General features: G+C 35.4%; 1 protein-coding gene across 1 annotated transcript in view; it reads right to left on the reverse strand.

Annotated features, from left to right (window-relative positions):
- Positions 1–2,148: 2,148 nt before the first annotated feature.
- The window catches only part of LOC148949892 (symplekin-like), a 152,365-nt gene continuing 129,102 nt past the window's right edge, over positions 2,149–25,411 (reverse strand). The window contains exons 15-18 of the mRNA XM_089091983.1: positions 9,274–9,397; positions 7,319–7,506; positions 5,664–5,951; positions 2,149–2,345 (exon numbers count right to left, since the gene is read on the reverse strand). Coding sequence (XP_088948109.1) covers positions 2,250–2,345; positions 5,664–5,951; positions 7,319–7,506; positions 9,274–9,397 — 696 coding nt within the window. The 3' untranslated portion in view covers positions 2,149–2,249. The remainder of the gene's footprint in view (positions 2,346–5,663; positions 5,952–7,318; positions 7,507–9,273; positions 9,398–25,411) is intronic.

The following is a 25,411-nucleotide window of genomic DNA, read 5'->3' on the forward strand; positions in this document are numbered from 1 at the left end:
CGTATCGAAGGAGTTGTCGTGGTAACTTTGAAAGGGGTTCATTCAATTGAAAATAGAAAGGGCTGATGTCCTTTTTAATAGTCAAGAGTGGTTGGAGGGCAACTCATCCTCCTTCCACTCCCACCCTCCCATTTGCCCATTATGTTTAATGCACTGTGATAATGCTAATTCCCAATAAGGCATCTCAGCAGTATCCCAAGAACGACTGAGGGTATTATGTTCAAACTTTCGAGGCTACTTCTGCTCTCAAAATGTAGCCAAATCAAAATAGTGTAAGTGTGTTCAAGCTATCAAAGAAAGTAAACAGATCTTTTTGCGAATGGTGTCAAGTTTTCCATTTCAGGTCAACTATAGGAGGTATGAAACTAAGTTAAACAGTACTATTTGTGTCCAGATTTTTAAAAGGGTGTATGTTGTTAAAAATTGCTGAAAAATTTTCTCCAGCATACAAATAACAGGCCAAACTATAAAGTCTTAAAAAACGAAAAGATTTAAAGAGTTATTTTCTTTTTCCCTGAAAAGACTATGTCAATATAAAACGAGCAAAAATTAATTAAGAAAACTTTTTCTACAAAATGAGTTTTTCAAAGAAAAGTAAAAAACTCCATTAAACCAAAAATGAGCAAAAATAAAATCAAATAATCTATCAAGATTGGAACTACCACAAATCAGCATCGATAAATAAATGAAACCCAAAACGAACATAAATTACAATAAATAACCGAGTCAAATTCAAAACGAGCAGAAATTAACATAAGTTGGGCGCAAAACCCCTATGCCTTCCTAAGGCCAGAACAAAATTTGCACTTGGACTTCTATGGGCCACGAGTCATTCTTTACTAGGTTGCAGCTCTTGCTGTAGCTATAATCTTAAGTCTTTAGCTTGTAAGGCTAGTTTAAACTGTATTTCATAGTATTTTGGAACGACCCTATCAATAGAAACAAAATTCTAAATGAAAAAGTTTATATTGCCCGAGGATGACCTTATTGAAAGCTTCAGGACAAAAAATTTTAAGGAAGGTGATGATTGTTATGCCAAGATGACATAAACACGGCACCATCAGGTAATGAAGCTGTTTTAGGCCTTGCAACTATGTTGAAGTGGTATTTGGAACTATGTAGTATGTGGTCAGCCCAAGCATGACCACATAGTACTTCTCACTGTTAAGCAGACGCGCGAGTAGGCTGCCCGAAAACAAATGAAGACAGTCAAACAGCTTGCTTTGACCGATGTCTTCACAGAGCAGAAAGCTTCTTTTTAGGTACAACATGTACGCTGCACTATAGTAGTGTACTTGTAAAGTATGTTTAACATGGAAAGTTGCCGCATTTTCATTTAATTAATTAAATGAATTTAATTTTTAATTAATTTAATTAATTAATTAATTAATTTAATGAATTTAATTAATTAAATGAATTTAATTAATAAATGCTCCTTTTCTTTGAAGACAATCTAGTTTTCCTCCATTATATAATATGGATATAGCAATTAGTTAAAATACCATTTTTAGAGAAAACCATCCAATTACACGCATTTTGGCAATCCGAATGTGGTTCGGTCCCAATTTATTTAGATGGCTGAAGCCCCATTGTTTTCAGGTTCGAGAATTAGTGAAGATTCAGCATATATTTCGTGAAAATATTTCTCCTGCTAATACTGATTTCTGCAATGAAGTGGTTTCAATGTTCCAGTTTTCACGAATACTCAGTGTGATTTTCACGAAAGTTTTTCTTCCGTGTAGGCTGATTCCTGTTATAAAAGATTATAAAAATTCCGCGTACAGTCTTAGAGAGAGCAAAAGCCAGCCAGAAGAAAGAGAGACAGGAAGGGAGAGAGAGAGAGAGAGAGAGAGAGAGAGAGAGAGAGAGAGAGAGAGAGAGAGAGAGAGATAGAGAGAGAGAGAGAGAGAGAGAGACAGAGAGAGAGAGAGAGAGAGAGAAGAGAGAGAGAGAGAAAGACAGAGAGAGAGAGAGAGAAAGAGAGAGAGAGAGTGAAAGATGTCTACTTACATTATTAATTCATAATGAATCATAAAAATATTACAAATACCAAGTAGAAATAATTATAAAAATGTAATCTAATTAATTAATAATTATAATTAATAACAAAGTTATGACCTTTAGCTAAACACAAACAACCACTTTACACTTCCTCATTTTTATTCTTTAAAAAGTACAGACATAATTCATGGGCCCGGATCTTACTAAACTGAAAACATTTATAAAATTATGTATATTAAAAAAGGGCATTATGTTCCCGGAGGCGCCTCTTCACCAGGTACTGTCAGTTCAGAGTCATATTCATAAGATTGTGATTGGAGATCTGTCGTTTCTTCTAGAATTTCCTACAAAAATAATCAGAGGGTAAACTAGATGCCATTCTCATAACAAGTATTATCTTAAAACACTATTAATAAACGTAGTTATATTTCCAAAATAACTCTAACTAACTCTTCAACTCTCACTTGAGCATTGAGAAACAACAACTTTTCCTAGTAATAAATGGAAGGTTTTTGAGTGAAATAATTTAAGGTTCGTATTCCCCGTGTAACATGCAATTTTGAGGCAAGCTTACAAATGTAACTTCATCCAAAAGGCCAAGAAACATATTCCATCACATTCATTAGTTTCAATCTATAAATTCGTCGAGCTAGAATTGTGACATTATTTAGGCTCTTTGTTTAGCAAATGAACTTGCAAGAAGAATAGGAAAGTTTTTCTATTTTCACATGTTTCTGACTTATTTTTCAGTCTAAAAAAGTAAAAAAAAAAAAAAAAAAAAAAAAAATCTAAAGGAAATTTCGAAAACTAAATAGATGGATGAAGTTTACTTTCAGCTATCCAATTATAGGAAAACTGTCGTCTTATGTTGAATGCAGAAAAATAATTTAATAAAAATTTGCACAGAAAATAAAAACCTTAAGCGTCGCCCAACATCCACATGTTTGGGTATCTTGAATATTCGATCCCAGCCACGCTTGAGTGCATGGAAAATCAAGAAAGAGCAAAGGAAATCCAGAGCAAATATGCCACGGACAATCCCCCCTATTGAAACCAGGGCGATCACATTAAAACAACAATCAACACCGAAACTGCGTTGAAATTTGCGAAAACCCGAAATTGGTCTCAATTTTAATGCTTCGAAGAGCGAGGTCCTTGCTTTCGGCAAATCTGTTGGTGATGTTGGATGCGTTCAGTTGGGAAATCAGAGTGTTCAGTTATCTGTCGGTATTAAGTATATAGGTCTCCTGATAGGGAATTGTGTAAAAACAACAAGGGCTCTCCTTATCTCTCATCTAAGTGAGAAACTTAGAAAAGTATTTGGTGTGCTATTTTGCTGTAAAGCTTGCTACAGCAGGCATATTCTCGCCCATGTCTAAAATGCTCTTGCTATTCCTCATGTCCTCGCATTGACTCCGTTTTGAAATATGCTTACAGCAACTGATAAAAAGACCATTAGACCCGTATATTTTCGTTTCGCGAAATTTCTCTTGTGTTTACCCCTATGGGCTAGAAACAAAAGACTAGTGTCAGCTATGGGTTAACTGAGCCACTAACCTTGACTGAGCAGCATCGCGATCGCTATTTTTCTAGGCTTGCTAGGACAAACAGTCTCCATCCTGCTATGTGTTAGTAGAAATATTTGAATCTATTCTCGGAAGTATAGTTTTCTTTGTGAGTGTATTCTTCTTTCTTTTTTTTGTCTTCTCATCTAATCCATATTCAACCCTTGTATTTTTTTTTGGGCAATAAAGATGTTGATTAATTGATTGATATTAGATGTTTAATAAATTACATATTTAATAATAAAGTAATATTAGTTAATTTTACATAGTTTGAAGATTGAAAAACAAATTTTGAGGTTTTCTATAGCTATTAAAGAATAGTTGCTTGTAAACAGAAAGTTTTTGTTTGTCTATAAGCTCTGAATTCTTAATATTCATGCATTTGTCTAAAAAAGATGTAATTGATTCGTAAAGAAAAATAAGTAATAATTATCTTGAGGATCAAATATGGTATACGAAAGCAGGTTAATCCAATCGAATGGAGTTATAAATATCCTTTTAAAAAAAACTTGTTTCCATACCGTCTTTGAATTACTGTAACCAATATGCTATGTTTTATTGATAGACTCCTCATCTTTCCTCCTGAGCCTAAGAAGAAAATTTCAGGAAACCACAGCTTTCTGAAATTGTCACACTTCCCTTATAGCTTATCTAAAACTACTTGAACTTTTCAGCAACAGAAGAACACGCCATAGCTTACGCCTTTTGATGAGGCTGAAGAAGAATAGCGTGGAATTCTTAAGTTACAAAAATCGGACTTTTGCAAGATACGTTGTTCTTAAAGTTACTTTTAGCAAGTTTTATTTTTAACGTTTATCGTTATTTCAATGTCAGGAAGTTCCCTACTGGAATAAAAGCACTGCACTTAAGTGATAGTTAGCTTTAAAGTATCAAGATCTGACAACAAAATTGATAATAGAAGAGAAAAAAAAGAAGGGGTAAAATATCTAAAAATAAAAATAAATAGAAAAAAAAATGATTTTTAATAAAAGAAGAATCAAAATAAGACCCACACAACCTACATTGTCAAGAATTGAAACAAAAGCACATTAAAAGTACAAGAGAGCAAACAATAATATATAAATAAAAAAAAACTAGAACATATACTTTTGTTTAAAAGGAAAATACAAACAGAAAGAAAATCAAGACCTTTATGAACTATCTTGTCAAGATTAAAAAAAAATAATCAAGAGTAAAAGAGACTTTTTTTAGTCTCTTTTACTCTTTATTATTTTTTTTAAAAACGAAAAAGAAAAAACGAAAAGAAAATTTCTAAGAGAAGAAAAGAATATTTTGCTGTTCAAAAGAATCCGAACAAAAAAAAAAAAAAAAAATCAAGAACTATATGAATCCTACTGTCTTCGTAAAAACAAACAGAAAAAAGGGGAAAGAGAAAAGAGGGAAAGCATAAAAAAATCCAACAGTATAGTAACATTTGTATTATGTTTAAAAGAAAAATCAAAATAGAAAGAAAATTGGACAATTTTGCTGTTCAAAAGAATCCAAAGAAAGAAAAACAAAATCAAGAATTATAGGAATCCTATTGTTAATGTATAAAAATTAACAGTAAGAAGGGGAAAGGGAAAAGATGGAAAGCAACAAAAAACAAAAATCCAGCAGTAGAAAAGAACATTTGTTTTTTTGGAAGAAAATCCAAACAGAGAGAAAACCAGGAGTTCTATGACATATCTTGTCTAAATTTGAAAAAAATAATCAAGAGTAAAAGAGATAAAATAGCAAAAAAAAAAAAAAAAAAAAAAAAAAAAAAAAAAAACTCAAAACAAAAGCAACCTAAATAGTCAAGATTAAAAAAGAAACAGTAAAAAGAGGAAGATAAAAAAAGGTAAAATTAATAATAATATTTAACATACTATATTTTTAAGTAAAAGAAGAGTCCAAATAATCGAAAACTAATCAAGATTTAAAAGATGTGCATTGCCAAGACTGCCATGTTTGAGAAAAACCCAACTACAACAAACATTAATGGCAAAAGAGGGTACAGCAGCTAAATAAAGGAAAGAAAAATCTAAAAGAAAAATATAAGTAAACATTTTTTAGTAAACAATTAAATAAAAGAGAAAAGAAAAAAAGACCCACATGAGCTTCTGTTTTGATTTCATAGTTGTACTGCTCGTCCTTCATTTGAAGAGCTTCGTCAACTGGTGCTCCATACAACATCATCACCACTGAATTGGGTATATGAGCTCGTTGTGAATCAGGGAACTGCATTACATGCGAGTACATTGGTTCGCGTATGCTAGGACACATTGTTAGAACGTGACCGATTTGAGATGGAGATAACTGGAGTAAGATAGAGAATGATTGTGGCTGAGTTTTCTCACAGCATTTGATAAAGCCTTCCCATAAAACTTTATTTTTCCACACCTAAAATAAAGAAGTTTATGATTGTGAAATGATTGTGATATGATTGTGAATATAAATGTGATATGATTGTGGAATTTCCGAATGAAGTTATGAGCTACATTACATGTACTAAATACAATGGTTCACACATGCTGGGGCACACTATTAAAACATTAATTTATTTAAATGATATTAATATAAAATTTTTATTAAATTAGCTAATTAATTGAACAAGTTTGGATAATATTCGATATTAGCATGACGTCAATTAAAACTTTAGTTAATTTCAAAAGTTTATGATACATTTTTACGAGTGAGCCTTTGAACTCTTTGTGAATCAAGGAACTACATTACCTGGGTGAATACATTGGTTCCCGTATGTTAAGACAAGTTATTAAAGCGTGATCAATTTGAGATGGAGAAACAGGTAGAAAATAATTGCGATTGATTTTCTTCATGGCGTTTGATAAAAACTTGATCTATGCACAGTTAAAACAAAGAAATTTAATTTAGGATTTATATTTACAAGTTATGATAGGATCTGGGGACCATATTATACGTGAACACATTGGTATACCGAGACACATTTTAAAACGTTAGTTTAGTTAGATTATACCAATATTCAAGTTATTTAATTGAATTCATTTTAATGATATTAAATTAGATCAACGTTAAATCAATTAAAACTTTATTTAATTTCGGAAATTTACAGTATATATTTACGAGTAAAGTCTTGAGCTCTCCGTGAGTCAAAAGGTTGCATTACGTATGAATGCGTAGGTTCTCGCACACTGAAACAAATTGTTCAAAAGTGACCAATTTGAGATGGAGATAAAAAGAGTGAAATACAAAATGATTGTGGCTGAGTTTTCTCAGAGCATTTGAAAAAACCTTTCCATGGAAGTTAATTTTCAACACCTGAAATAAGGAAATTTACTATAAAAAGTTTGCGAGTGAAGCTATGAACAGAAAGGGGTGGAGAAGGAGAGTGCGCAGATGTGTTTGCCTTAGGTGGCTTGATGCCGCGGTGAGTTATTAGTAGTATTAGTATTGGAGTTACACATTATACAAGTCTAAAACAGCACTTTCGATAAGTACAGGCTTGATCCCTAGGAGAACGGCAAAGGAGGGGAAGGGGAGGTCAGAGGAGTGTGTTTTAGGTCAATATTTCGGAACTTTTTAAGAAAGGGTTACTTTACAAAAATTTCTAGAGTTTTGAGTGTGTGACTTACCAAAGTATTAAAACGAGGAAAATAAACTATAAAAATCTTAAAAGTTATAACTTAAAACTTGGGTTAATCTTTCTAAAGCAACGATGAAAAGGAAAAAGGTTAGAAAGCTGTCCGCTGTTGACAGAATTTTCAAATTGAACGAGACCGAATCCTTACCTGTTTGACAAGCAGCTTCTGCAGAATATTAAGAACAAAGCCTGTTAGCTTGGGATGAAGACTGAGGGCTTGTAAAATCGTTCTCATCAACAACGTCGGCATTGTAGGCTGCTCGACTAATTGGTTGATAACAATGGCAATGACTTCTGACGTAAATGTGTTCGTATCTTCAACACATAACGTAATGGCTGAAATAACAGGGCTATTAATCAATATAATCAACTGACCAATTTCAAACAGGTCAAGGTTTCGGAGAAATAAGAACTTATCATGGTTGCAGCATTAGTTGCAACCTAGTAAAGAGCGAACCACCATCCATAGTAACCAAAAGTTGAAAAAGGCGTTTAGACAAAAACTGCCTAGTGAAAAATTGCCATCAGACACCGATTCAGGAATGGTAACTTCTATTTCGGTTCGTCATCAAAGTAAAAGTTTATAGCGAAAAGAAATTTATGGTTATTTTGACAAAAAACCCGAAACCCCTCGAAAACAAGTAAAGCGCTAGTTTTCTATAGTTTCAAAAACATAGGGAAATATCACCAGTTGGTTAATTTGCACTAGTTTTATCAATATATATTAGATAGGCTGCGAAGTAATAATTTTTGTTCGTTTTAAGTTTCATCTTCGCTCTTAACTTTCCTCAGAAAAAATTGTTATTTTAAATTAATCTGTTCAAAACGAAAGACAAAAATTACAAAAAAGAATATCGTTGAATTTAAACATACAAACTATAAATTAAATCTAAAGCTAATTTTAAAAATAGCGTTTATAGTACTAGTTCAGATTTATTTACTATCAAAACGACTTAATGAAACTATACTCGTTGCGAAACGAAAGGTGGTGTAACGGGGCAATCAACCCTTATTATCTGTCGTTTATAACATCTGTTAATAGAAGTAATTTATTACAGCTTCTTTTGCAGATTTTTACTAATTAACTATATTAGTATCTTTATTATTACGTTATTACTCCAAAATTACTTGGATTTCATCTCCTTCCTTTCTACCATCTTATACATCTATTGAGTAAAGCCTACTGCTTTTGATAATTTCTATTCGTGAGAGTCAATAGTAAGCACAAGAAACAACATCCCCTCCCTCACCCTTCCCCCGAGAATCAGGATTTTGGAGGGCGTTCAGTTGCAACAACCCTTTTTTGTTATGTTCAATGTAAATTACGGAACATAAATTAATATAAGGAATTTGATCTTATATATGATATGAATATGAAAGAATACGATATTGTATACAGAATATGATAAAAATATTATGTAGGTAGTAATTTAATTGATTTAATTTTATCTTAATTTAATTGATGTTTGCTGTTTCGGTAGTGCAAGTTATTTTGTTTTTATTTATGTATTTATTATTATTTTTTTTTTTTTACCACGCTTTCATCAGAGTAGAAAAATACCCACTCAGTGTGGCGCCTCTGATATTATACCTGTTCTGTGTCATTATCCCCGCAAACTTGTCTCTGATACCTGCCTAAGACTGTTGATTTTGTTGAAATGGTTGTTAACTTACTGCCAGGTCATAAATTTGTTACTTTTGCAGTGTATTTTTCTTTTTTTTTCTCTTTATTAATCCATTATCTTCAATTTTGTAAGTGGGCAATAAACCAATGTTTATATTTATGACCGATGCTTACTGTCACAAAGCAGTCAGAAATGGTGTTTAGGGTCTCATACCCTCTTCCCCATGGAAATATAAAATCACACGGATACTGTCAGTTTTTAACGGTATTTACTGTTTTTTCTTAAATCCTCGCCCATCCCATAAGAAATGTTATATTAGTCTATTTTTTCCAACCCCTGGGACAAGCTTTTTTGCTTCTTGGAATGGCTACTGACCTAGTTTCGTCATATTGTTTGGAATATTAAACAGATATATCTCTATCGTACACCAGTTATTTTCTTTTTTCTTTACTTTAGAAACATAACCCCGTAACCTTACATTTCATAAGAGATTTCACATCGCACTTGCTAGTATCAATTGTATGAAGATTCACCAAAAGTTCAACAGGGGTTAAAGGTCCTGGAAGACCATCTATTGGGTTTGTAAGCAGCCGACTAAATACCTAAAAAAAAGGAAAAACCAATGAAAAACAGCACTTAAGTAATGGCAATTAATATCATCAAAGTAATATTTAAGCAGAGATAGGATTTGTCTGCTGACAAAGTACACCTTGGACTGGCATGTCAAACATCATGGGGCGAATGGAGCTCATCCCAAAGAGTAGGGAAGAGTGGTGACAGTAAGAGTACAAACTGACCCTAGTAACGAAAATAAAAAAACAAGAACGTCATCTAGAACTTGGCAACTTTGACACATAACTGCTACATACTTGTGTCTTCAGGTACTTTATAATGTAGAGAAGGGTAAAGAATCAGAAGGCTTACCATCTTAAAGTTAACCAACCTGCTTAGCTTCCCAGGATTTTCCCAAGCTGACATAGGCCTGCTTTGTGCAGACTGGGTTTTGGCTTTAAATGATTCTTAAAAATAAAAATAAATTGGTCAATTACCACTTCTGTAGAAACTTTAATTTTAATCCAACTGAATCACAGACTAATCTTATAAAATATCCAATTTCCTTTCAGATTTCTGCTTTTAAATAAAGTTGCCAGACGCTACATGATAAGTGTTACTAGTAATTTTTACTGCCTATTTTCCCACGTTCAATCGCCAAACACCAAACCTTAATAAGTCTCCCAGTCTCTTTGGCCCACCCTAGAGGAACAGTGCTTAAGATTATTCTGGTTCCGATCATCACCCAAATTAAGGATATTAGGGTGTTTGAAAGTTCATTGAAAGTAATCGAAATACGAGATGGTACGTAAAAAGAAATACTGCTCAAGCTTTAGGCTCTCTTGGTTTTAACTCCTTACAACCTCAACATATTCTCGGACATTTTTAGAATCTTGATGATCGAGGTGGACCTAAAAAGACTACAAAACAATTTTAACATTAAATTTCTAGGGATAACAGTCGATGAAGGTTGTCAAAAGTAACTATTTGATTTCAAAGTTCCACCAGGTAACAAGCAAGTAACCAGGTAACAATTAACCAGGTAATACCAGGTAACCAGTAACAAGTTTCCACCAGGAGCGTAGGCCTATTAAAACAAAATTGAAGAAAATGTCTCATATCGCACAGTCCAATCAAACAGTTCGTGGTAACGAACTGTAAGTAAGGAGCGACCCGGCTCAATAGTAACCAAAACTCTAAGAAATGGAATTTTGAAACCAATAGATATATCAAAAGAATCGGATTTTTATGCTGATGTCAAATATATAAGTTTCATCAAGTTTAGTCCTACCCATCAAAAGTTAAGCGCCTGAGAAAATTTGCCTGATTTTCGAAAAAAGGGGGAAACACCCCCTAAAAGTTATAGAACCTTAAAAAAAATCACACCACCGGATTCAGCGTTTCAGAGATCCCTACTGTCAAGCTCCTATCTGCAAAAATGTGGAATTTTGTATTCTTTGCCAGAAGAAAGATCATGGATCTTGGATCTTGGAAAGATCATGGATCTGTTTATTTTTATTTATTTTTGATTTTTTTCCAGGGGTGATCATATTGCACCAGCGGTCCTGGAATACCAAGGGAGGGCTCATTCGAACGCAATTTAAAAGTTCTCGTGCCCTTTTTAAGTGACCAAAATAATGGAGGGTAACTAGGCCCCCTCCCACGCTCATTTTTGCCAAAATCACCCAATCAAAATTTTGAGATAGCCATTTTGTTCAGCATGGTCAAAAAATATAATAACAATGTCTTTAAGGATGAGTTAATCCCCCAAAGTCCCCGGGGGGAGGGCTGAAAGTTACGAACTTTACCCAATGTTTACATATAGCATTGGTTATTGGGGAGTATACAGCCGTTTTCAAGGAGGATTTTTTCTGTTAGTGGAGTGGGGGGGGGGGGGGTCGGGGGGATATGTGGGAGGATCTTTCCATGGAGGAAGTTTTCATGGGGGAAGTGACATCGCTATGAAGGGGGCGCCGGATTTTCCAGCATTATTTAAAAAAACGATCAGAAATTAAATAAAAAAAAAACAAGTTTTTCAGCTGAAAGTAAGGAGCAACATCAAAACTTAAACGAACAGAAATTATTACGTATATGATTGGGTTCGCCAATCATATGGCGAATCATTCGCCTCGCTCTTTAAGCCAAAGATTTTTTAGTACTTTCATAAGAGCTATTTATTCTAATTAACGGTCTTTGTGATTAAGGGGTCATTTTCAAGTCAAAGAATTGGAACACAATTCCAACTTTAGCGTAAAGAGCGAGGTATTGACTAGGGGGAGAACCCCCTAATATATGTATTAAAAATATATGAATATAGAAGTTCGTTACGTAAGTGAATTCGTAAGTAACGCATATTTATTACTAATAAAAACGCTCGTAAATAAAATTAAAAAACTTTCGAGAAAGCCATTTAACCAAATGAATGTAAAATTAATATGCAAATTTGTTTCAATTATTCATGTACGGTGAGCCAAAATCAAAACCTGTATTAATTCAAAAACGTTCAAAAATTAAATAAAAAAACAAGTTTTTTTTAACTGAAAGTAAGGAGTGACATTAAGACTTAAAACGAACAGAAATTATTCCTTATATGAAAGGGGCTGTCCCCACCTCAACGCCTCACTCTTTACGCTAAAGTTTGACTCTTTCTCACAACTCTATTTTTTAAAACAATAAAAAACTTTAGCGTAAGAGCGAGGCGTTGAGGAGGGGACAGCCCCTTTTATATACGGAGTATGAAAGGGGCTTCAGAAGTTTTCTTTCATAATTTGTTTTAATTGCTAAGTTAATGCGGGATGGCTGGTCAAGATAAGAGATGCCTAGTGTAGATACAGAGTATAAATACTTAAATAATATTTAATTACAAATATATAATGAATTTTGCTGAAAAATAATAAATACAAAATATTATGAATAAAACGTGAAGATTAAATAGTTCAGAGAGGTGTTCAATACATTCATCTTGAGCTTCAATACACAAATTAGCACTTTTGAAACTATATACAGAACGTCTACCATTAAATAAAAGCTTTTACACTTGGTATGTAAGTAAGTCTTATTGCGCTAAAACCCCTAGGGCCGTGGCAATACAAAACAAAAAGGAAACATTCACTTTTAAATAATTTCCATTCCATAAACATAACATAAACCATACATAACACAAAGAGAAACACGAATCACAAAACATCCCATCCCACCAGTTAAAAGCTGTTTTCTTAGCACCGCATGTACTTGGTCTTCAACGATCAGCTTAGAGTTATACAAAGCTTGCCTCCAGTTTCACTTTATTAGTAAACAAGGGCTATGCAAGTAGAATATTAAAAAAAAAAGTTTTTTCAATTCGAAGTACGGAGCAACATTAAAATTTAAAAAGAACAGCAATTATTATGTATATGAGGGGGGTTGCTCCCTTCTCAACACCTCACTCTTCACGCTAAAGTGTTTCGGCACTTTTAAAAAAGTTACTGATTGTTCTAATTAAACGACCCTTGTGTTTAAGGAGTCCTTTTTAAAGAATTTATACAAAATTTAAAAAGATTAAAATAAAAGTGTAAAAATAAACAAACTTTATCCCGAATCAATTAAAAACTAAATAAACTGCTTATATATAATAAGCTATAAAATATAGCTTCCACGGAAGTTTGGATGGTCGTGACAATGCATAATTATTCAGAGACAACGTTTATGTCATGACAGATCCAAGCTTTTATTTTTGCCTCATCCTGGTAGAAAAATTTTTGTTCGTACATTTGTAAATTAAAGAACAATTTTTTGCATTATACAGAGGGGTCTCAAAGCGTCCCTTAGGTTTGTTATTGACAATAAACGAATATTTTGAGAGTTTATTTGCAATACAAATATTGTCAACACCAGAGCGAATACCACACCGAATAACCCGGCAAAAGGTTTTCAGACATTTTGAAACGTGCTAAAGTTTGTTTGTGTATTTGCAATATTACAAAAAAATATTCACTGTGATTTTGCGAGTTTTAATTACAAATATAAAAGAAAATCTTCGTCGTATTTGAATAAAATTGTTGCGTCTAAAGCGTCAGCAAAAAACCCTTAGCACCCTCGACTGCAAAAGAATTGAGTAGGAAATTGTGGATTTACATTGTGGTTCTTATTCTAGATTAAGGATTGAGTTGATTGCGCATAATCATTCAAAAGATAGGGATATAATTGACCAAGTACTGCGTTTGTTCGTACCCTTTGTCCGTACTGTGCTTGCACCATAATATCGTAAAATTCGTAACATTAAGTGAAATTTAGTTTTCAGCACTGCTACTACCACTAATAACTCACCGCAGCACCAAGCCGCCTGAGGCCAATACAGCTACGCACACTCCTCCTCCATCCTAGTCAATTCCGAGTCTCCCTCTTTATACTTTCCCACGAAGTTCCTATTTCCCTCAAATATTTCTTTATGACATCCTCCATACCCAACCGTGGCCGACCTGCTCTCCGTTTAGCCCAAGACGGTTGGTCGAAAAGAACAATTTTTGGGAATCCGACATCTTTCATCCGCTGAACGTGCCCTAGCCATCTCAACCTTTCTCTCATTATAGCCCTAGAAAGCGGATTGAGTCACACTTTTCGTGCAGCCTACTGTTTGAAATACGGTCAGTCAGATGGGTATTCAAAACGATCCTTAGGCAATTTCTCTGGAAAACATCTAACAAATCTTCCTCCGTTTTTCGGATCGCCTATGCTTCAGAACCATATTCGACAACTGTCATCACTGTAGCTTCCAATGTTCTAATCTTGGTTCGCAGATTTATCTTCCTATTCTTCCATAATTTTTCAATTGTGAAAAAACACCCTGAGCCTTGGCTATTCTGCTTTTAATATCTTCACTGCTCCCGCCGTCTTTACTAATGATTCTACCAAGGTAAATGAAGCTGTCCACGTGATCAGTGTTTTCGTTACCCAACGTCACATTTTCATCTTCACTTATAAATAATTTCTGAAACCATACTGGCTAATCATGACAAAACGTAGGTTATAATCCAAATATTTCAGTCAAGACCTCGGCTTGCCCGTCCTCAGTGCAGAATAATAGAACCAATTAAATGCAAAAAAAAAAAAAAAAAAAAAAAAAAATCTTAAAATAGAATTCTTAATATAAGTAATTGTCAGGTGCCTCCCTGAAAACTTGCATGAGATCTTTGACGGGGGCAATAATGGACGTGTTAAATAAAATGAAATGGTGTGGATTGTCATACACATGTTCAGCCAAGGCGGAATTAAAAGTCTCAAGCCTTTGGCGTAGCTCTATAGCTTTGTCAGTTGAGGACCTGTGTTCCCAAAACCTCTCCCCCAATTGCTATAAACACCATAATAATAAAATAATTGTCAATTATTAATTCATCTTAAACAGACACAATTTTGGCCACTTTCGATGCCATTTCTATACATAGACATGTGATATTAGTAAGTGTGAATGTCCTCTTCAAAAGAAACTAGAAGATAATATTGACCAGACGGACTATAAAACACTAGATATCAAATCCGTTATGCGTCTTGTTCACCTTTGCATTAGATCTTCCTTACATTTTCGGTACAATAATCAATTTTTCACCCAAATTATGAGTTTTGTGGTACGAACCTTTCACCTTTTTTGGCCACTTTTTACATGGAATTTATTGAAACCTCCGCTTTGAATACTTTTCCTCTGAAACACCGTTTCTGAAGCCGGTTTGTCGATTATGTTATTTCTGTGTGGGATCATGGAGAGATAGCACTTAACAGTTTTCTGACTCATCTTAACACTTTGGATTCGAACCTTCAGTTCACCTTAGAACTAAAAGATAATCATAAATTGCCTTTTCTAGACGTCTTAATCTTCAGTAAATTTCTCAGCCTTGAATTTTCAATTTACAGAAAACCTACACATAATGATAGGTATTTGCATTGCTTTCCCAACCACCCTCCTTGCGTGAAAAGAGGAGTAGCTACATCTTTAGTAGATCGTATAATAAGAATATGCTCAAAAGCTCATATAGTCCCAGAATTCAATTATCTGAAGGACATTTTGTTTCGTAATGGATATCCCATAAAGTTGCTAGAATCCATCATAGAAAAAAAAGGACAAAAAAGGCAGAAAAGGATGCATCAGCTCCAAAACCCAAAACAGATATCATCCCTGAGTTGGGTGATAAGAAAGCCTTCACTGTTTTACCCTAGTTTCCCAAATTAAGTGGCTAACTGCAAAGAATTCTAAAATAACATAACCTTAATGTCACCTTCAAAAATTCTAATAAAATACAGAGCTTTTTCAACACCAGCAAAGATAAAGCCAGCCCCATTTTAGTCAGTGGTGTTAATAGGGTTCCCTGTTCTTTGCGGTTGTTTCTATGTTAGAAGAACCCACCAACAATTGGGGGAGAGGTTGTCGGAACACAGGTCAATCAACAAAGCTATGGAGCTACGCCAAAGCCCTGAGACTTTTGATTCCGCTTTGGCTCAACATGTGTATGACAATCCACACCATTTCATTTTATTTGACAACACATCCATTATTGCCCCCGTCAGAGGTCTCATGAAAGTTTTCAGGGAGGCAGTTGAAATAAAGAAGTACATTCACCTAAAGGTTGCCCTCAATAGAGACACTAGAAAAACTTTTTTATGATGTTCCATTTATGATGAAATAATTAATTCCGATCGTTTTTACATCCGTCCACAAAATAATGTTTTGCAATCAAATACAATCTCTGATGATGCCCTACCTGGAAAGCGATTAGCTTCTAAGAGTACTTTACATAAGATGAAATTGTGAAATACCATTTAGTCTCGAATCTTTATCCAGTTACCCTTTCACCGTTACTCTGAAAGGGTCACCTTTTTTAGTTTTATGTTTTGTTTTAAGGTTTGGTTTTTATATTTTATTGGTTTTATTCTACACTGAGGACAGTCAAGCGGAGGTCTTGACTGAAATATTTGCATTATTATCTACGTTTTTTACTGGCTTGTATTATCCTCCTTTCTCTCTTCTTTACTGTTATTTTCGTTTTATCTTCACTTATTCTGAGCATTAGCGACTTAGTCTTTTTGACATTTATTTTCAAACCTATTCTAGCACCCTGAACTCACTAAACCTCTGAAAGTTCATTCATTTTGCTCACACTTTTTTCTAGGATGCTTAAATCATTAGCATGATCAAAGTCCAGAAAAGTTTTCAGCACACTTATAAATAAATGCTAACTTTTTTTGCCTTATGCGGAGGGGTCTCCAAGCACTTCTTAGATCGGTTTATTGACAAATAACGAGCCTTTTGAGAATCCATTTGCAAAGTAAATATCGCCAAAAACAATGGTGAAAATCACATCGAATGAAGTGGCAAAAGTTATCAAACATATTGAGTGCTAATTCGTATATCGAAGCAAATCATGAGCCTTTTCAACCCCTCCTGCTAAATATTGCGTAGTATATTGTCAGTCATTATAATCTATTTACTATTATTATAAAGAGATTATATTATATTAGTGATTTACTTTTCTCTCAGTATTTTTACTTAAGCTCTCACACCGAGTCTCTTTTTATCTTGGCCAACGGCGTAATTTCCTATGGGGTAGGAAGGGGAGGCAACTGCCTCTCCCAAACCTCAGTTTGCCCCCCCCCCAGCTGGAATTTAGTTTCTTCAAAAATCTTGTCAAAACTAAGATAAGCCTGTATAATTCAAGCATCCACAGAAACAGGCCAGGTTTTCTTTAGTATATCTTTACCTTTATATTACTGTACGGCTTTATTTTCGGTTTTCACTGTGATTTTCAATTTATTTGGGAAAATTGGCTCCGACTCACAACCCCCCCCCCCCCACCCCCTCAGGATTTTGACGAAATTACGCCACTGACCTTGGCTACCTTGTCCAATTCTACATTTTCCGACGTTGATTTTATACACACAAATTACTTACGATTAAATTACTTACTTAAACATAAAAACTTTCTTTATTGAAAGTTCTCCCCCAAATTATATCTCCTACACAAAATTGTCAGATATTTCATTTTTGGATCAAAGTACAGGTCAAAATACAGCATGAATCTGAACAAATCTTCGAGTCCAGAAAAAAACTCTATTTTTCATCCAAACTATATCTCCCGGATAATATTCCCACGGAGACGTTAAAATGTAGTAAAAATCAAGACAAATCTCCCAGTTACAAAGCAGAGTTTATTCCTCATATCTCCCAGACAATATTCCCAATTATTTTATTTTGAATAAAGAAGAAGTTACTATTCATCAAGAACTTTTGAAAGATCATTATAAAGAGAAAAGAAATTATAAAGTTTAATTCTCAAAATATGTCTCACAAGCAAACACTACCAAACTCGCCATTCTCGGGACAATCTACAACTCACAAAACAAATATTGTCCCTCACATTTCCCAGAAATCATTCCCAATTATATTATTTTGAATACAGAAGAAGTTACAATTAATCAAGAACTTTCGAAAGATATTTATAGAGAGATAAAAATATAAAGTTTAATTCTCAAAACAGTTCTCAGCAGCAAACACTACTGAAGTTACATTTTTCGTCAAAAAATTATCACAGTACAGAACAAAGTCGAAAACATATTCGTGATAAAATACAAATAAAAAGTTTAGTCAGAGAATATATATGTTGAATACATACAAGATTACTAATACTTCATGTTGTTATCCACAAGAAGCAAAAGCAACCATATGGAATGAAAACGATAAAGAGACTAATAAAAACAGAAAACAACACAAAAATGACAGCACACATTATATGAGAAAAATCAACCAGCTCCAGGAAGGTAAAGTTGATGAGCAGGATCAAACTCTAAAAACAAAAGTCGAAGATCTTATAGAAAAAAGATCTTCAAGAGGAACTTATTTGATATCTTATATCCAAAAGCCAAGCAATTAGACATTTACTGTTGAACAAACCACATATCCGGGCTCATCAGATGAAAACTCATTGCCTATATAGGTTTCGGCACTTAAATTTCATTACCCAGGCAAAATGAGCGCGACATGCCATACAATATGGCATACCCCCAAGTAGTGACCCCTGTGGAATACCTATGAACAAAAACCAAAATACCCCAAAAATATAAAAAAAAATACCCCAAAATATTTTTCCAAGCTTCCTTAACCAACCTTCACCAACCACTAAATCAAACTAATCACATCAAAACTCTGAAAGCATAGCCTTCAGCCAGTATAACTCCCCTTATTTGCATAAAACTAACAATCCACCAAAACCTTTTCACTTTCGCTAAATTTCTACGAATTAATTTCCAAATATCCTACGTTATTTACCTGCATGTGTCGAAACAAACCCTAAACTCCAAAAATATACCGGGTAGAGAAAAAATATTCATCACCTGGGGAATATTAAAATGTTGTAGATTTAAGGTGCTATTACTTATTAGTGCTGATTTTGCTCTATTTTGGATTTGATTTTCGGATTATCAAGTTGGATATACTGTTTTGTCCTAGGTGATCGGATGGATGAGTAAGTTCTAGACCTTGTTCAAGTGCTCATTTTTCTAATTTAATAAATTAGTAATACATTTTTTTTTTTTTTTTTTTTTTTTTTTTTTTTTACCAAGTAATTACCTGTAATACATTATACTGATATCTATTCCTTAAAATATTAATTAATTTTTGATTTCTTAAAGTTATAAAAGTGAAAACATTTAAAAGAATTTAAATGTTTATTTGATTCTATTTTTATTCATTTTTGGTTTAAAGGAGTTCTTTACTTTTTTTTTGAAAAACTTGTTTTGTCCAAATTTTTTTTTTTGATTAATTTCTGTTCGTTTTATATTAACATAGTCTTTTTCAGGGAGATAGACTGAACCTCTACTGAAGTTAAGTAACCATCCCTTCCATAAAAACCCTTAATACCCCCTGGGCATAGCTTACAACCCTTGCCCCTAATCTCTGGGGTTAGCTTCAACCCCAAAAGCCTTGTTATATGATATTTAGACTATTTTGAATAGAATGACAATCTCAAAATTTCTGTTAGACACATTTCGGGACAATATGACGTCTGTGTAGGGGGAGAGGGTAGCTGCCCTCTGATCACTTTGACTCTTAAAAAGAGCACTAGAGCGTTTGATTACCAATCCAATGAGCCCCCTTTGAAGTTTATATGACCACACTTTCTATAGAAACCCTGTATGTCCCCAGGTCAAAACTTACAACTCTTGCCCTGACGGCTGGGGGGAATTGTTATCCTCAAAGACATAATTTCCAGACCTTTCTGGAAAATTGAGGAATATGGGGGGAGGGTTGTCATCCTCAAAGACATAATTTCCAGACCTTTCAACTACGTTGAACAAAATGGTTATATCAAAATGTCTGGGGGAAATGATGGGCGTGGGGGGGGGGGGGCGATTCTCCCTCTGATTCCTTTCGACTATTAAAAAGGGCAGTAACCCTCTCAATTTCCAATCGAAAGAGCCCTTTTTTAAGTTTTTAAGACAAAACTTTCTATATGACATTATATCCCCCAGGGCATAACTTACAACCTTAGCCCTGAGGGCTGTGGGGGGTTGTCATTCTCAAAAACATAATTTCTGGACCCTTCAACTACTTTCAACAAACATTGCTACATCAAAATGTTGATCGGAAGTGTTTGGGGAAATAAAGGGTATGGGGGGGGCATTCGCCCTCCGATCGCTTTTGACTATTAATGAGGGCACTAGCATTCTCAATTCCCAATAATAAAAACCTTATATGCCTCTAGGGCATAACTTACACCTTGCCCTGAGGGTTGTGGGGGGGGGGGGGAGGGGACGGTCATCTCCAAAGACCCAATTTATAAAAATTGAAACTATGTCTAACAAATTGGCCATCTCAAAATTTTGATTGAATGTGTTTCAGGAAATGGTGGTCAGATGGTCGGTTAGTTGCCCTTCAATCATTTTCGACAATTGAAAAGGGAACTAGCCTTTTCAATTTCCAATCGAATGAGCCCTTTTGAAGTTTCTACAACAACAATTTCTATAAAAACATTATATACCCCCAGGGCATAACTTACAACCGTTACCCTGAGGGCTGTGGGTGGGGGGTCTTGTAATCTTCAAAGACCTGATTTCAGAAACTTTCAACTACGTTGAACAAAATGCCTATCTCAAAATTTTTATTGGATGTGTTTGGGAAATTGTGGGCGTGAGAGGGGGGTTAGTTGCTTTCCAATCAATTTCGACTCTTAAAAAGGGCACTAGCCCTTTCAGTTTCCAATCGAATATGCCCTTTTTCAAGTTTCTACAACAAAGATTTCAATAAAAACCTTATATGTCCCCAGGGTATAACTTACAACCTTAGCCCTGAGGGCCCTGGGGGGAGTGTTATCCTCAAAGGCCTAATTTCCAGAACTTTCAACTACGTTGAACAAACTGGCTATCTGAAAATTTTGTATTGGATGTGTTTGGGGAAATGGTGAGCATGAGAGGGGGGTTAGTTACCCTTCAATCACTTTCGACTATTAAAAAGGGCACTAGCCCTCTCAATTTCCAATTGAATGAGCCCCCTTTGAAGTTTCTACGACAACGCCCTCTATACAAACCTTTTGTGCCCCTAGGGCATAACTTACAACCTTTGCCCTGGGGGCTCTCGGGGGTTTGTCAAATTTCAACTACGTTGAACAAATTGGCTATCTCAATACTTTGATTGAATGTGTTTGGGGAAATGGTGGACGTGAGAGGGGGGTTAGTTGCTCTCCATTCACTTTCAACTATTAAAAAGGACAATACCCCCATTAATTTCCAATCAAATGAGCCCTTTTTGAAGTTTCTACGACAAAACTGTCAATAAAAACCATATATGCCCCAGGGCATAACTTACAACCCGTGCCCTGAGGGTTGTGGGGGGGGGGGGTAGGGTTGTCATCCTCAAAGACATAATTTCCAGAACGTTCAACTACGTTGAACAAAATGAATATCTCGACATTTTGGTTGGATGTGTTTGGGGAAATGGTGGCCGTGAAAGGGGGGTTAGTTGCTCTTCAATCACTTTCGACTATTAACCATGGAGTACTGTCGCATCGTAATTTTAAGACGCCAAACAGTTTTTAGAGATTACCATGTAGACGGTAACACATAACAAGACGATATTTCCCGTAAATTCCTTTTTCGAGACACCAGTTATTGGGCAAGTTCAGACTTGAAAGGATCCCTGCTCGTTTCCGAGATAACGAGGGTGAGTAGTAAATTTTACGAAGCAACAGTAATAGTGTAACTTTTTTTCAAAAATCAGAATGTGTACATTCTGTTTCTTCTTGGTTTTGAGTCTGTTTTCTTGTTACAAAAGTTGTTGAAATTATTATTTCAACATCTGCCTCGGTTGGAATGTGCGTGTGTCCTCAGGAGTGAGAATGTTACAGACACTACCCGTTTTCTTCTCTTTTTCTTTTCGTTTTTTTTTTCTTTTAGATGTTTTTATTTCTTTTAGATGGCTTCTAGAAGGCTTACAGAAAAACAGATCCAAGAATTACTCTATGCAAGCGACGAAGAGGATAACATCTCAACTCTTAGTGACTCGTCAAAGTGCATCGGCATCTGTGCGAAGTCAAGCAAGATCAAAAAATTCAAACGCAGTCTAAATATCCAGACAAAGATCAAGAGAACAGTTAATAGCACTTACTAAGTTTGGAACTTCCTGGCGAACGATTCATTGTCATCCCATCTAAACGATTGCTCAGAGAAAAAGATGGACGTAGGTGGTCAGCTTTACCCCCACAGAAAACCAACAGCGGGAGACCCTTGGGTCGAAATCTCATCAGAGGTTTGGCTGGTCCTGTAGGTGATGCGGCCAAAGCGGCAGATACGCCTTTCTCAGCTTTTCAAGTCTTTTTGTCTGACGACATTGTGGACAAGATTGTGTTGCATATGAATGAAGAGATTGAAAGAAAGGCAGCCAAATACGGTACAGCTAGAGCCTCAGAGGAGCCTACAAATAGGATAGAGCTGAAAGCTTTATTTGGATTGTTCATTCTTATGGCAGCACTAAAAGATGGACATCTCTCTGTTGACGAAATGTTTGATGCCAATATGAGCGGCTCTGCCTACAAGGCTACAATGTCAAAGGAAAGATTCCGCTTTCTCATTGATTGCCTCCGTTTTGACGATATAGAAACGAGGAATTTCAGGAAACAGAATGACCCTTTTGCTGCCATAAGAGAGGTGTGGGAAGACGTCATCAAGAACTGTCAAGGTAGTTTTAAGCCAGGGGCCAACACTACAATCGACAAGCAATTGCTTGGTTTTAGGGGAAGATGCCCCTTTAGAATGTATATACCGAGCAAGCCGAAAAAATATGGAATTAAAATTGTAATGATGTGTGACGTGGGCACCAAATACATGATAAATGCTATCCCATACCTGGGTAATGGAACTCGAACAGGTGGTTTGCCTCTAGGTGATTACTTCGTTCGAGAGCTTAGCAGACCAATTTGGAGTTCCAATAGAAACAAAACTATGGACAATTAATTCACTTCCATTCCAATGGCTCAAGACCTCTTGAAGCCTCCGTACAATCTGGCCTTGTTGAAGCTCTTCGAAAGAACAAATATGATATTCCTCTTGAAATTCTCCAGACCAAATAGTGTACTGAATGGAGTTCAATGTTTTGCTTTGACCAGGGGCGTACCATGGTTTCATACGTCCCAAAACGAAACAAAATGGTTGTTCTACTGTCTAAAATGCACGAGAGACCTTCTTTGGCCTACCCAAGTTGAAAACCAGAAGTCATCGAGTGCTACAACTCGACTAAAGGTGGGGTTGATACCTTGGACCAAATGTGTAGTGTCATGTCCTGTTCGAGGAAAACTAAAAGGTGGCCCTTATGTGTATTTTATGGGCTCCTAAACATCACTTCCATCAACTTTTAACAGCGGTCTTTCACCCACGGAAAGATTGGAGAGAATCCTCCTACAAGGAAATGTTATATGAAGGAACTCTACCGAGAGCTAGTGCAGCCTCACGTAAAGCAAAGGCTCTTAGGTAGAAATTTGAGCCGCTCACTCCGTGAACAGATCGAAGATGTCGCAGGAATTGCTAGTCCTTCTGGAAGCCTAACATCTCAGGACCGAAAACGCAAAGTTTGCTCACTCTGTCCCTCGAAACTCCGTAGGATGAAGACCACCTTCTGTAACAAGTGTGGTGGGGCCATCTGTGCAGAACATCGAACGAAGATGTGCATCCCTTGCGGCAGCATGATATAGATTTTGACTAATTCTTCCATTTTTGCATTGTTTCATATGTAATTGATGCACTGTTAAAAATACTATTTGGTACCTCGGCTCCTCGATTTTTTTGCAGGCATTCAAAGTCAAAGTCGTAAAATTTACGAAGCGACAGTATTAATGCAACTTTTAGGAACCGACAGTATTCCAGGGTTAAAAAGAGCTCTAGCCCTTTCAATTTCCAATCGAATGAGCCCCCTTTGAAGTTTCTGCGTCAACTCCTTCTATAAAAACCTCTTATGCCCCAGGGCATAACTTACAACCCTTGCCCTGAGGGCTGTGGGGGGAGGGGGGTTGTCATCCTCAAAGACCTAATTTCCAGAAATTTTAATTACCTTGAAAAAAAAAGCTAAATGGTGGGCGTGAGCGGGGGGCTAGTTTCCCTCCAATTACTTTTTACTATCAAAAAAGGCGCTAGCCATTTCAATTTCCAATCGAATGAGCCCTTTATGAAGTTTCTACAACAACGCTTTCTATAAAAACCTTATATAACCTCCAGGGTATAACTTACAACCTTTGCCCTGAGGGCTGTGTGTGGAGGAGGGGGGGGGGGTGTCATCCTTAAAGACCTAAATTCCAAAGCTTTCAACTACGTTTAATAAAATGTCTATCTAAAAAATTTTATTGGATGTTTTTGGGAAAAAGGTGAGCGTGAGAGGGGGGTTAGTTGCCCTCAAATCACTTTCGATTATTAAAAAGAGCACTAGTCCTTTGAATTTCCAATAGAATTAGCCCTTTTTGAAGTTTCTACGACAAAGCTTTCAATAAAAGACCTTATATGCCCCCAGGGCATAACTTATAACCTACTGCAAAATACTTGATAACTTCAATTCAATGTGTGTATCTGTCTTGACTTTTCTATGTCTACATTAGCCATGTCTCGATGCAACCAATGCAACCTACTGCAAAATACTTGATAACTTCAATTCAAAATTCAAAATCAATTCAATTGAAGTTACCAAGCATTTTGCAGTAGGTTGCATCAAGACATGGCTAATTGTAGACAGAGAAAAGCCAAGACAGATAGTCCATGTAATTGAGAGGCAAATGTTTAAATGGCTGGGGCACAGGTAAATGGCAGGATTATGCATGACTCTCTTATTGGACACATACATCTTTGTTAGTTTCTGGAAAGGCATGTACATACCTGTTTGTTAGTTTCGATTGCTGAAAAAATACAAATGAATGTGCATTGTCAGTTTAATATACATATACTGATATTTAGTGATCGAAATGTTAATATTATTTAATTTATTAAAGTTTTGAAAGTAAAAAACATTTATATTTTTTCAGTAAAGTGCAAATTGTGTTCTGGCCGAAGGCATAGGAGTTTTGAGCCCAACTTATGTTAATTTCAGCTCGTTTTGAGTTTGACTCGGTTAATTATTGTAATTTCTGTTCGTTTTGGGTTTCATTTATTTATCAATGCTGATTTGTGGTAGTTTCATGCTTGGTTGATTATTTGTTTTAATTTTTGCTCATTCTTTGTTTAACGGAGTTCTTTACTTTTCTTTGAAAAACTTATTTTGTGGAAAAAGTTTTTTTTAATTAATAGTAAATCAGAAGCACACAACAGAGACTTAAACAAGGGGAGGGATCTTTGAAACTGTATTCCCCAACCTGGGGTCCGCAAGATTTCTATAATAGAGACTTAAATAAGGTGAGGGATCTTTGAAACTGTATTCTCCAACCTGGGGTCCACAAGATTCCTATAATAGAGACTTAAACAAGGGGAGGGATCTTTGAAACTGTATTCCCTAACCTGGGGTCCGCAAGATTCCTATAATAGAGACTTAAACAAGGAGAGGGATCTTTGAAACTGTATTCCCCAACCTGGGGTCC

This window comes from Artemia sp. Qi Xiang Cuo, chromosome 7 (assembly GCF_049724085.1).
Source record: "Artemia sp. Qi Xiang Cuo chromosome 7, ASM4972408v1, whole genome shotgun sequence".
NCBI lineage: Eukaryota > Metazoa > Arthropoda > Branchiopoda > Anostraca > Artemiidae > Artemia > Artemia sp. Qi Xiang Cuo.